Source organism: Microtus ochrogaster, linkage group LG9, assembly GCF_000317375.1.
Source record: "Microtus ochrogaster isolate Prairie Vole_2 linkage group LG9, MicOch1.0, whole genome shotgun sequence".
NCBI lineage: Eukaryota > Metazoa > Chordata > Mammalia > Rodentia > Cricetidae > Microtus > Microtus ochrogaster.
In genome coordinates this window covers 24,919,132-24,931,550 of record NC_022034.1, presented here as the reverse complement: position 1 = coordinate 24,931,550, position 12,419 = coordinate 24,919,132, and the positions used below count along the sequence as shown (strand labels likewise).

At 39.9% G+C, this 12,419-nt stretch overlaps 1 protein-coding gene across 2 annotated transcripts in view; it reads right to left on the bottom strand.

Moving 5' to 3' along the window:
* The window catches only part of Lama4 (laminin subunit alpha 4), a 146,081-nt gene that overhangs the window by 27,628 nt on the left and 106,034 nt on the right, over window positions 1-12,419 (bottom strand). For both annotated transcript variants that reach the window (XM_005363528.3, XM_026787451.1), the window contains exons 19-25: window positions 11,065-11,244; window positions 10,288-10,433; window positions 9,409-9,571; window positions 8,332-8,465; window positions 6,979-7,150; window positions 4,054-4,185; window positions 2,280-2,422 (exon numbers count right to left, since the gene is read on the bottom strand). In XM_005363528.3, the coding sequence (XP_005363585.1) occupies window positions 2,280-2,422; window positions 4,054-4,185; window positions 6,979-7,150; window positions 8,332-8,465; window positions 9,409-9,571; window positions 10,288-10,433; window positions 11,065-11,244 (1,070 nt within the window). The remainder of the gene's footprint in view (window positions 1-2,279; window positions 2,423-4,053; window positions 4,186-6,978; window positions 7,151-8,331; window positions 8,466-9,408; window positions 9,572-10,287; window positions 10,434-11,064; window positions 11,245-12,419) is intronic.

Sequence of the window (12,419 nt, the reverse complement as noted above, 5' to 3'; positions counted from 1 at the left end):
CTGTCTTGCTGGGTATATAGGAGGTGCCCAAGAACACGCCACTTGGTACTGAATGAATGCCAAAGTGGTTTGGACCAAATCACAGTGGGTTAACTATGCAGGGGATGAATGGCTCTGCTGTGTTCTTCCTCCACAGGTCAGAGCTGGAGGGGTGTATTACCCAGCGGGCAGACATAGTGGTAAGTTCCCACAGGACAGCATTGGAGGACTGGAAAGCTGTTTAATTTAAAAAAAATGTAGGGAGCCTCTTTCAGATATGGTACTTTGCAACATGAAAGGATTGGACTCAAGATAAATAAGAACTTTATAACAATGGAAATATTAATACACACATATTGCCTTCTCAAGTAATAAATGTGTATAGCCTTCTGAGGTAAACATTTATACAGCACTAAATTTACTCAGAAGTAATAGAAGTAATAGTAACAGAGAAGTAAATGCTAATAGAGAAGGGTGTTTTGGTTAGATGAGGGGTGGATTCCATCATCAGTTCTTGCTTAAGTAGGGGACTTTTTTTTTCATTCTTTAAATGCTTGGGCCTGACTTCAGAGTAGTTAGAATTTAAGTATGCAAGGGGCTTTATGTATAAAGCTCTCCAGGTTACTCCAACAAGAGTCACCATACAGGATAATCTCAAAGCTGCTTTTAAGCTTTAAGGATCTCCGTTTCTATGAATTTATTTATTTTGAGGTTTACTTATTTCAGTTTTATATGTGCGGGTATTTTGCCTGTGTGTGTGTCTATGCACCATGTGCCTGGCTTGTGGAGGCCAGAAGAAGGTGTTGGATCCCCTTGGAACTGGAGTCACAGATGGTTGTGAGGAGCCCTGTGGGTGTGGGGAAACAAATCCAGGTCCTCTGGAAGAGTGGCCAGTGCTTTTAATCACTGAGCCATCTCTCTAGTTCTGTTTCTATGAATTTAATGCATAGAAAGAGCTGAATTGTTGAATACAGTAGGACAATGTGTCAGTGCACACAAACCATGGACTCTTGGGTACCCGCAAGAATGGACATACTGTCAGATACTTGTGAGTTCATAGGCATCCTCCTGAATATTAACCTTCATCAGGCGATGAAAGGAGACAGAGACAGAGACCCACATTGGAGCACCGGACAGAAATCTCAAGGTCCAAATCAGGAGCAGAAGGAGGGGGAGCACGAGCAAGGAACTCAGGACCTCGAGGGGTGCACCCACACACTGAGACAATGGGGATGTTTTTTTGGGAATTTACCAAGGCCAGCTGGCCTGGGTCTGAAAAAGCATGGGATAAAACCGGACTTGCTGAACATAGCGGACAATGAGGACTACTGAGAACTCAAGAACAATGGCAATGGGTTTTTGATCCTACTGCATGTACTGGCTTTGTGGGAGCCTAGGCAGTTTGGATGCTCAACTTACTAAACCTGGATGGAGGTGGGCGGTCCTTGGACTTCCCACAGGTCAGGGAACCCTTGTTGCTCTTCAAGCTGATGAGGGAGAGGGACTTGATTGGGGTAGGGGGAGGGAAATGGGAGGCAGTGGCGGGGAGGAGGCAGAAACCCTTAATAAATAAATAAATTTAATAAAAAAAATAAAAAATAAAAAAAATCAATTAAGCTTCACAGAAAGCCTTAAACAAACAAACAAACAAACAACCCCCTCCCCCAGAAACAGAGATTGGGGCTCAACCTGAAAACCTGAAAAACAAAGCAGCCAGCCACTGACTCTTACATCTACCTCAGTCTGAAAATGGCGATCCTGCCTCCAGGAATCTCAGAACGAGACTGAGACTGAGAGCTGTCTCCTCCCATTTTATAGTCCTCTCTAGTTCTGGGATTGAAGGCATGCACCACTACAGCTCAGTTTCTACAGTAAACTAGCGTGGCTACTGGAATTAAAGGTGTGTGCCACCACTGCCTGGTCTGCATGGCTACTGGAATTAAAGGTGTGTGCCACAAAAAAAAAAAAGACTAAATAAGAAGTGAAAATATATACGCTGTTTCATCTCCACATGATATGTTATCTTCTACTCTTTCTCTTCTTGAGAAATATTGCAGGAGACTATGTTCTAAAAGTACTGTTATACTAATGACATGAGTAAGTTACACACATGGTGATTTAAGGGTGTCAAAGGGCTGGCTGTAGGTGGCCTGCAGGTCGATGGATACATTTGTCTATACCTATGTAGGTGTGCAAAGGCAGCAAGCAAGGATGCTCAAGCTTGTCATGGGACCACTGGGTATCGAATACTCATTAGTATATTATTAGCAGTGAAAAGCTACGTGACAAGAGGGCTCTACCTGGATTGCAAAACTTCTTGGGGGGCACCCCCAATGTAGATGTCTGTGAAAGGTATTTTCTTCTTTTCGTTGTCCATGCTCTTGACATGTCGTCTGTCAACTACCAAAATCATTTTCTTGTCATTGTGGTAAATGATTGAGATCTGGAAGAAAGGATGCATTGTAAGGTTCTTTAACAATTAGTTTTGTTTTTTAAAGAACATTTTAACGTATTTTAACTAGCCTGGTTGCAACCACCAGTGTTCTTGTTTGTTCACAAGATAGGGAATAGATTTTCCCTTTTAGTCACAAATATGAGAATGATGGCTTTTCTGTAATGTAAATGAACAGTTTATGTTTCCTAAGGAAGGGTCCCTTTTTGGGAAAAATAACTAGCACAGGCTCAATTTTTCTACAAGTCTTATTTTTTTCATCTATCTTTTCTTAAAAAACAAAAAGCTTCGTTAAGACATCCTTGATTACAAAACTGCACATATTTTGAGAAGTAACATAATTTTTTAAGTTTGGACTTATGAAAACACCCACTATGCCACCAGCCCAATCAAATGAGCAATATCTAATATTTCTTAAAGTTTCATTGCTTCATAACACTCCCTTGTGGGGTGTGTGTAAGACATGTATTATGAGATCTATCCTCTCAATAGTAAGTTTTTTTTTTCTTTTGTGGTGCTGGGAATGGAGCCCAAATCTTCTGTGGGTACATGAATGTGTATGACTATAGCTATACGAGTGTTTAAAATAGCAAGCCTGAAACTTGCTAGGACAGAGCTCTACCACTGAATTACATGTCCAGCAACACATTCTAATTATTGGTATTTGTAATAGCATTGTGTTATTTAGCAGATCTCTAAAATATATTCATGTACCATAACAAAAACTTCCTATACATTGGGCAACTCCTCATTTTCCATTCTCTCTAGCCCCTGGGCAGCGCCACTATAGCCTAAGCAGGTGCTTTCTGGGTTGTAGAATGCATGGTACCAAAGTGTCAGTTTTTTGCACCATTTGTATATTATTGTGAAGTACTGGGTTTGTAAAAATAAATACAGAAATTATTGTTTAAATGACAGTGAGTAGTTTTGGTGAATCTGCAAAAATGCTGGTCAGACGAACAGTCAAGTCCTTGTTTTATTGAAAGTCACGAAAGAACTGAGAAGGAAAAACAGCTGGCTAACAACTGCATTTGGATCCAACTTAGGAGACATTACATCTTTTATATGTCTTATTAGATTATGTACTTAAAGTAGTTGAAGATGTAGAAGAAGGATATTTTCTGCAGACTATAAATATGGTTGAAGACTAATGAATCTAGTTCTGGGATCCTCTTCATGAAGGGACTCACTAGCATGGCTACATTCTAGAGACCCAAATTCAAGAGAAAATTTTGTATTTACTTATATTACCTCTTTATATTAATGAGGCTCAAAGTATAAATAATAAGGGCTATGTATCGGAATCCTGACATGTTCAACAGACCACACACACACACATATGCACAGCATTTTGTCAGTCTGTTATTGTAATCAAGACATTTAAGATTAATAAGAGACTTTTGGTCAATGAACCCCTTTTAATGACAAGGGGACTTCCACTGACTCGTTTGTTAGAAATTCCACCCCTTGTTTTCCTGGGGCGGAGTAGATGAGGGCATATCAACTGTACTTCAGATGTGACTATAATAATTTGCTATCCCGCTCACGGTATTTGGCCACCTGGTCAGATACACAGATATAAGGATCGAAACCCAAACACACCCAAAGTGCAATGACAGTACCTCATGGTATCTTGCATCATTAATCTTGGCTTTTTTCAATGTGTCTTCAAGATGTACAGGGCCGTTGCTGAATCCAAAGTCATAGAACACATGTAGGTAGCCATTGCGCATTTCCAGGCTGAAAAACATGCTCTGCAGAGAGAAAGCAACTGTAAGACAGGAGCATCCACTGTTAGGACAGTGGAGCAGATGTAGCTGAGTTTGAGAAATGATATTAAAATTCTTTATTAATTAAATTCCTTGAAGAATAGTCTCATGAAATTCTTATAATAAGGAAAATGACAATTATGTTCCCATCAGCATTTATTTCTTACAGATTACTAAAAGCACTAATATTTTTACAAACTTTAAAATACCTATCTTTTTTTGTTTTTATGTTACTCAACAAACCACGGCATGGAAAAATAAGTCACGTTACTGACCCTTAATTCTCCAAGACAAAGTACCACACTTTTTTTTTTTTTAAAAAAAACCTGCCTGGTCATTAAGCAACTTTTAAAAATATAATAGTCCCAAAGATACAATTGTATTCATTTGAGGATGAAACTGGTAATACTGAAAAAATCATTCCAAGGTAGACTAAAGAATTCCTTCAAAGTGCCAACCAATACGGATACAGGAAAAAGAAGAACTTTTCCGTATTATTTTGAGCCACTAGATTTGCATTAAATGAAGATGCAATTAGAATGTACTTGGGCCAGATGATGTTAAAGAATATACATAATTCAGCAGCTGTCAAATAACTTGATGGTTGGGTTTTCTCATTTCAGACGATAATTCATTGATACAAGAATTGAATAAATTTAAAAAATGAAGTATCATGGTAAAATCTTCATTCTACACAAAGTTTGAAGTTTGTTTATTTCTTGACATGGGAAACAATCCCTGGGGTTGGGGAAAAAGGTCTTAACTTTTATTTACATCCTTAAAAAATCTGAAGTAACTGGGTGATGGTGGTGCATGCCTTACTCCCAGCACTTGGGAGGCAGAGACAGGTAGATTTCTGAGTTTGATGCCAAGCTATTTTACAAAGTGAGTTCCAGAACAGCCAGACTACACAGAAAAAACTTGTCTTGAAAAACCAAAAACAAAAACAAAACAACTCCACCAGAAAAAAAAAACAAACCCCAACTGAAATATAGAAAGAAAGTGATCTTTGATATAGATTATTGGCCCTGGGTCTTCACTTCATCGTTGCACCAGACTTTCACAGACTTCCTGAACTGAAGGGCCCAAGGTGTCCTCCTTGTGGGGGTTTATTTATTTAAAACCAGAATTTTGACAATCATTCTGTACTGAGATGAGGAGTAATATACAAATATTTTGGGACAGGATACTGGTTACTTCCTGTGAAGTTTTGACAATACTGACAACTTAAATGACATTTTATTAGTTATGAAAGGTATTGTTTGAAATTGCTTAACTTTATATGTAATGGTGAATGACTTTAAGCAGCATGAAACTTGGATCTTTCAAGAAACACAGTTGATATGTCACCTCAAGATAAAGGGAATGATAACAATGGATTAGAAAGTAGTATGGTCTCTCTCTCCCTTCCTCCTTCCTCTTTTTCTCAGAAAGTATGCTATAGATAAATAGTTGTTTGAGGACATTTTGGGAGTATTTTTCTATTGTTAAGTGATTTTGGTGATGGAAACGTGAATGCACAACCTATGAAAAACTCCCATCAGGTTCTAGAGAGGGAGAGTGGTACTAAGAAAGGTGGGTAAAGATAACCAGTGTCTGATTTGTGTGTGTATGCAAACACCACAGTAAATCCCATTAGTTGATACGATTTGTGTTTCTTATTTTGTGTTTTTTCTTTGTAAATACTTTTACATCTGTACTATTTTCCAATCTTTGGAATATATATTTATATTTTAAGCAGCAGCAATTTTATATTGCCACACAAAATCACAGTACAATTGATCGTCTGGTGAAAAGCTTCAGCTTCTGGTCACAGGATTAAGTCATATTTGTACTTTCAAAATATTTTTTATGAGAAAAGATTTCTAATCTGTTAAAATATCTTTAAAAGAAGATGTTTAGTGATTTGGAGCAGTTTTACTAAAGTTTCCAAGATAATATAGTATTTGATTTGCTCAGAAGCCCTGACATGGGGACAGAAAATGAACTAGCCAAATAGCTAAGATTAGCTGGGCCAGGTAGAACAGGAAACTTAAAAAAATATATGACTTAGCAGACACAACTAATAATATATGTCTCATATATATGTATATACATGTATACATATACATGTATACACACATATTTGGGGGAGGAATTCTATCTAGTTCTGACAGTTAATAAAACAGTAATGAAAAAACTGGATTAGGATGTCATTCTTGAATCACTGTATCACAAAGAGTAAAAAAAGAAATTCAGAAATACTTAGCACATTTTATTACATCATTCTCACTAATATTATTATTAATAAGATTTTTTTTAGCGAGTTTAGGTTTCTATATTATTAGTAAATGAGAATAAATTACATTTTATTTAAAATATTTATATTTACATTTGTATTTAATGTTTTATTATTTTTATTATGATTTTTGAGTGTTTCATGACATGCTTATGTCTACATTTGCCTCATCTATAGCAAGTATAAGGAGAAATATCTTAATATATACTATATCTTGGTGCTGAATTTTTTCCAAGTTTTTTCTTATGAAAGGGTATATTTAATATATATTGAAATTGAAATGTAGAGAAGTGCATCTCAGGACTGCTTCTATTTAATGCTGTCATAACTTCCCTGGAGAAAAATAAATCCAATTTTCCTTTCTGAACTAGCTATTCATTTTGATGGCACGGCATACAGGTGTAACTTTGTGTGTGTGGGTGCAGTCCCAAGAAAAATGAATATCAGAGAGCAAAGAAAATAAATAAAGGGGAATAAGGAGGACTTCCGTTTGTACTCACCCCGTTGACCATCAGAAGCACAAGGCCATTGTCGGCTGGTGTCCGAACTTCTATGTCAAAGCGAGTCACCTGGCCAAATTTCCCTCTCCTTGTGATGTCTCTCACCACAGCATAACTTGAGCCATCAAAGAAGTAGCTGGCAGCTCGACTCTGAGTGAAGGCCAGTTTATCCCTGAAATGGAGCACAGGGTCACACAAATGTTACAGGTTTGGTTATGCTTCTCAAGTGAGACCCTTGAACCCATTCTCAGAAGATCTTTCCCTGTCCTGATGGCACGCAAGGGAAGCTCTGTTGTTCACAGGGAAGAGATGAGGTATTTTTAATGAGTTTTTTCTGTGGAGGCTCAAAAATGTGAGCCTATTTCCACCTTGACCAAATGTCAGAGGGGTTGAACTTACCTCGATTCCTTCAAAGTTATTGTGTTCCTACCTCAAACAAAGGTCCCACCTAGATTTAAATCAGAGAGTTCTGCTCTCTCAAGCAAGTGTGGCTAATACACAGACCTTGTATTTCAGGAATATAGAAGTAGATATGTTTTTACCTCAAACTAAAGTCTAAGGATCCAACTGAGGTTCCGATTCCCTTAAGGAGATAGCATTGAATTCCACCAGGGAGTGGTTTGCCCACAGAATGTTTTGGTCTAGGGTGTGAGCATGACTTGTTTTGTTCTAGCAGCAGAATGTCTAACTATAGATATAGCCCATGACCTTCAACTGGTCTGCTCATTTTCTTGTATCATGTTAGTGCTGTTTTTTCGTCTTACTCCTACCTTTTGGTATTTTGGGTCAGGGGTATTTTAAGCAATTGGAAATTAAACATAGATGATTTCAGTACTCACTGGAACTCCCCGCTGGTACTATTCTATGTTTCTCCATTATATTATTTTTTTATGCACCTTCATGTTCTTTATTAACATTTCTAAATCCCCACGCCCCTACCCTGGCAGGAAGTGTTTTTGTCGAGGCTGGTCCCAGACATTCCTCTCCACCCTACACACTAGGATAGTAGAAGTCTTTAAGGAAACCTCTGACCTTAGACTCTTAAATCAAATATATATATTTAAACATCTTCACATATATACAAGTATATATACACATATATGTATATGTCATCATATATATATACACACACACACACACACACACATATATATATATATGAAGAATTTCAATGCTGCAATGCTCATCCATGGCAGAGGAAAACAGAAGTGCGTTTTGCAAGCCTGGCACTTACACACCTTCACACATCCTTTTCCCAAACAAGTTTTGAGAAGCCGTGCAATGGCACACGCTTGTCCTGTCCACCGCCCTGCCTGACTACTAAAGGCATTCACGCTCCTAACGGTCTCTTACCTGGCGCACGGCACTGACTTGGATGGATCCATATTATAGATGTGTTTGAAGTTGTACAGACTGATCACATCATTGTTCAGCGTGGCCAGCTCCAGGCAGCCTGAGTAGCTGGGCAGGTTTAAGCTGTCAGGAAGCTGTGCAACAGAGAAGTAAGATCAATTCCCCTGAGGTCATGTTTCATGCAGACACTGTGGAACAGGAACCCGAGGGACCCGCCCGTTGACAAGAACATCCCTCAGCACAAGCCTTTGCATCAGTATGCCAGATCAAAAAAAAAAAAAAAAAAACAAACCAGCTATTTGTTGGTTTCACTTATCTTTGTGGAGAACCGGTGTTTATTGGGTATGGGCTCTGTATACTACTCACCTTAAACAACAAATTCACAATGGAAACCAATTATCACACCGATTCTGTGAGGTGGGTATTCCTGATCTCATACAAAGACAGAATAATTCTCAAGAGAAGGTCAACAATGTGCCTACAACTGTAAGCAACAGTCTTTGGATGGAAGGCCTGATACGGACTCCTTATCTTCTTGGGCCTTTCCTCTCTCCACTGTTCGTCAGGTCTCCTGTTCTCCCTTAGGTCTTAGCTTTTCTCATCTCATATGTTTTATACTGTGCTTCTATATTTCAGGTAAGAGTATCTGAAACTGCCATGGGCCATGCTGAAATCTAGATCCAAGCCAGTGAAAATTGAAGGTACCAACATACTGGTCGCAGATTACCTTTACATTATGATACTACAAAATGACATCACAAGACGTTATTACGACATTGCAGGGTTTTTGGAATGTCTTTTTTTGTGAAGACTTTTGATTTCAAAATGACACTAGTTAATCTTCAAGCATCAGCTGTAACTTGAAAGTAATAGACACTGCATATATGGGTGGGAGAGACTAGATTGAGACATCAGACTCACAGAAAGATTCTGGTCCAGAATTCGAGCACCCATTGGACTGAGCTCTTAAAGTGGTGTCCGACTTCACCCCCTGCTCCCCCGCAGTGATCTGGGGTTTATACATTTGAAAAGGAGCCATTGCAGATTTGCACCAAGCCAGCCAGTTCCATAGCTTACCTTGAAGTTCGCAGGCACCCCGCCCACGTAAAACACAGTGTCCTCGGGGGCCAGATCCAGCAAGGAGTCGTCTTCTGACAACCCGCCCTTCTTAATAAATTTCTCTTCAGCCGTGCTACTGAGACTGGGCACTGTCAGGAACACCTTTCCGTGTTTTCCTACCCTGGTGAGAGAAAGGGTTGGCACCCGCTTCAGCTTGGCCATTTGGAGAAAATACTTTCATTATATCAAAATGTTAATGAAAGCTTACCATTGAGAGAACAGATCTGTGAGAAAAAAGCAACACGAATTTGTACCGGCACTGAACGTATGACAGTTTCTTTAAGATTTAAACTAGCCTAGGCATACCTCCATTGTAGTCAAATGAACTAGTGGGTTATGCTCTACTTACTGGTCATTTGAAAGACCTAAAATGTTTGTCATATATTGAAGAGTGTAATGCTTTTTATGAATTAATTAAAGATATGTTTAAGTAGAAAAAACAGGTGTCTGATTGTATCATAGTGTTGTGCACATACAGAATATCTGCGACGGAAAAAAAGTAGGAAAACGGACGATGTAATTTTAAATTTTAACTTGTGCCAAGGTAAAGCCATCCAATAATCAGTGATCATTTTTATAAGTGATCATTTTTTCTGGTATTTATGTTTTACTCAGGTATTTGGGAAGAAATATAGGAATAGTGGAAGAAAAAGAGTAAGATGAAAAAGAAAGAAAAATTATTACGTCCACAGAAACTATGTGTGTGTGTGTGTGTGTGTGTGTGTGTGTGTGTGTGTGTGCGTGAGAGAGAGAGAGAGAGAGAGAGAGAGAGAGAGAGAGAGAGATAGATTTCTAAGGAAATGCGCATATAAGTCACTTGTCATGGATTCACCTTACCTCTCAATCTTGACGATACTAAAGTAAGCAGGCCAGGAGCTGACAGGCTTGGAGTCCAGGGGAATTTCCACATCTTCGTTCCCCAAATTATAAACGTATACCAGGTTATCATTTTTGATTGCGAGACCCATGTACTCTTTTTGAGCCTGAAATGTCAAGACATCACTTAAATAAAACTGATAAGTACATTCCACACAGACGATATGATCTGTTTTGTTTCTGCAAAGTGCAATCATAGGTCTGAAGAGCTGCTGTACACAAGCAACTTCAGGCCCTGCCAGACTTCATGGCATCTGCTCTCATTTCTACCCTCCCTGGGACTGCATCAGAGTGTGCTGTCCGTGTCTCCAAGTGCTTGCTACGTTGGTGGAGGGTGAGGAGAGGGGAGAGCTATTGAAGGCTCATGGGAATGCGATCACTGCCGGAAGTGTTCCAGCATTGTCAGGTTAGCTTAGGGACCACGTGTCTTGACAAAGCCAGTCTGTCTGCATCTTTAAGTAGGATTCAGCATTAACAAAGGGTATATTTGCTCCAAAGGCCTTTCAAATGCTTTGTCCAGATTCTCTCAAGTTAGAGACGGGGTGCCGCCAGGAAGCAATCCCCTAAACATGCCCCCTACTCCTGGGATCCCTTGTTCTTCAATCCCAGCTTGCATCCTGCCATTGAAATGATTTCTGGCCCTTACTACCACAGTGGAAATTTGTTTGCTCTTTTGGACATTTTTGTTCGAGGCAGAGGCCAACACTATCTCCTTTAAAGCCTCTGCTATGCTCTTACGTCTTTGCTTCCGAGGTAGAGGACAAACTGATCGGCTATCCAGCTCCCAGCCTGCTCTGGCCGCTTCGCAGGAGGCTTCATGTACAAGCTGATGGATGTGAAGGCCTTCAGGTCATCCACGCTGACTTTGGGGTGCACTTCAACGGCCGACTGGCCATCAAACATCATGGAGACTTGGATCTGGAAAGACAAATTTGTTCCATTAAAAGTGCTCCGAGAAGAGGGGCAGAATGTTCTCCCACAGTGTCTGGAGGGACCCCTACTTGCCTCCATCCCTTTATTTACTTTCACGTTCTCGCTCAGTTAGAGGAAGAAGTTAGGGCAGATTACAACGCGATAGTTTTAGACTGAAATGGACCGAAGAGAGCAGAGAGCAGATGACCGAGTAGACCCAAGGATGATAGACGTGACTCCCACAGTCACCCATACAAGAACTGTACATGCAGGTTGCTGAACTAAACCAGATCTAGGGCCACTTGACTGCTCTTCCAGTTCCCAGTGACTCTGTAAGGCACATAAGAATTATTTGTTGGGAGAAGTATAACTCATCTCGGGTACAAAAGCTGCTGAAATTCTTTCCCCAAGGGCAGAGGAAAAGCAGTGTAGAACAGAGTGGTGGGCAGCATCCTGACCGCACGTGCACAGTCAGGGTCTCGGCATGGCCCCTCACTCACACCGGCCATTTCACTCAATTACCAGGCCGCTCAGTAGGTGTTCTTCTGTAAAACGACGTAATGAATACGCTGCCCGAAATAAGGGGGTAACTATCAAGCGCTTCCCAGGCCCTGGCTCTCTCCCTGTAGCAGCTGTAATAAGAACTTCCTTAAACCGTTTCCCGGGATGTTTCTCAGAGAGGCGAAGAGCACTTTCAGCGCATTTCTCAGAGGCCCAAGATGACACGAGGAGCTGATTTGATTTGCGAGAGAATTTTGGGGGCATTTGGTAATGTGTATATCCACGCTGTCTGTGCAAACCTCTCTGAACAATTAGATGCATTTATGTCAATATCAGCTAGTGTGAGATTCTGTTCTTCAGTGCTTAGAGCACAGCTCTTTCCTGCTGTCAGCTGAGCAGAGATCAGTACACCTCAACAAATCCTCAAGTGTGTGGGACAGAAGAGTCTGAGAAGGGCTGTGTGTGTGTGTGTGTGTGTGTGTGTGTGTGTGTGTGTGAAAAACATCTCACTTCGGAGCTCAGTGTCCAGCAGCTGGGCAGTCTTTCTTTAGAAAATGACCTTTTTTTGGTGACCAGGAAACCAATATTATATTCCATATAAGTAATTAAGTAATACTGAATAACATCATTAAGAATCAAGAAAACCCCAACAAAAACTGTTCTTAAAAATATCTCTTTTC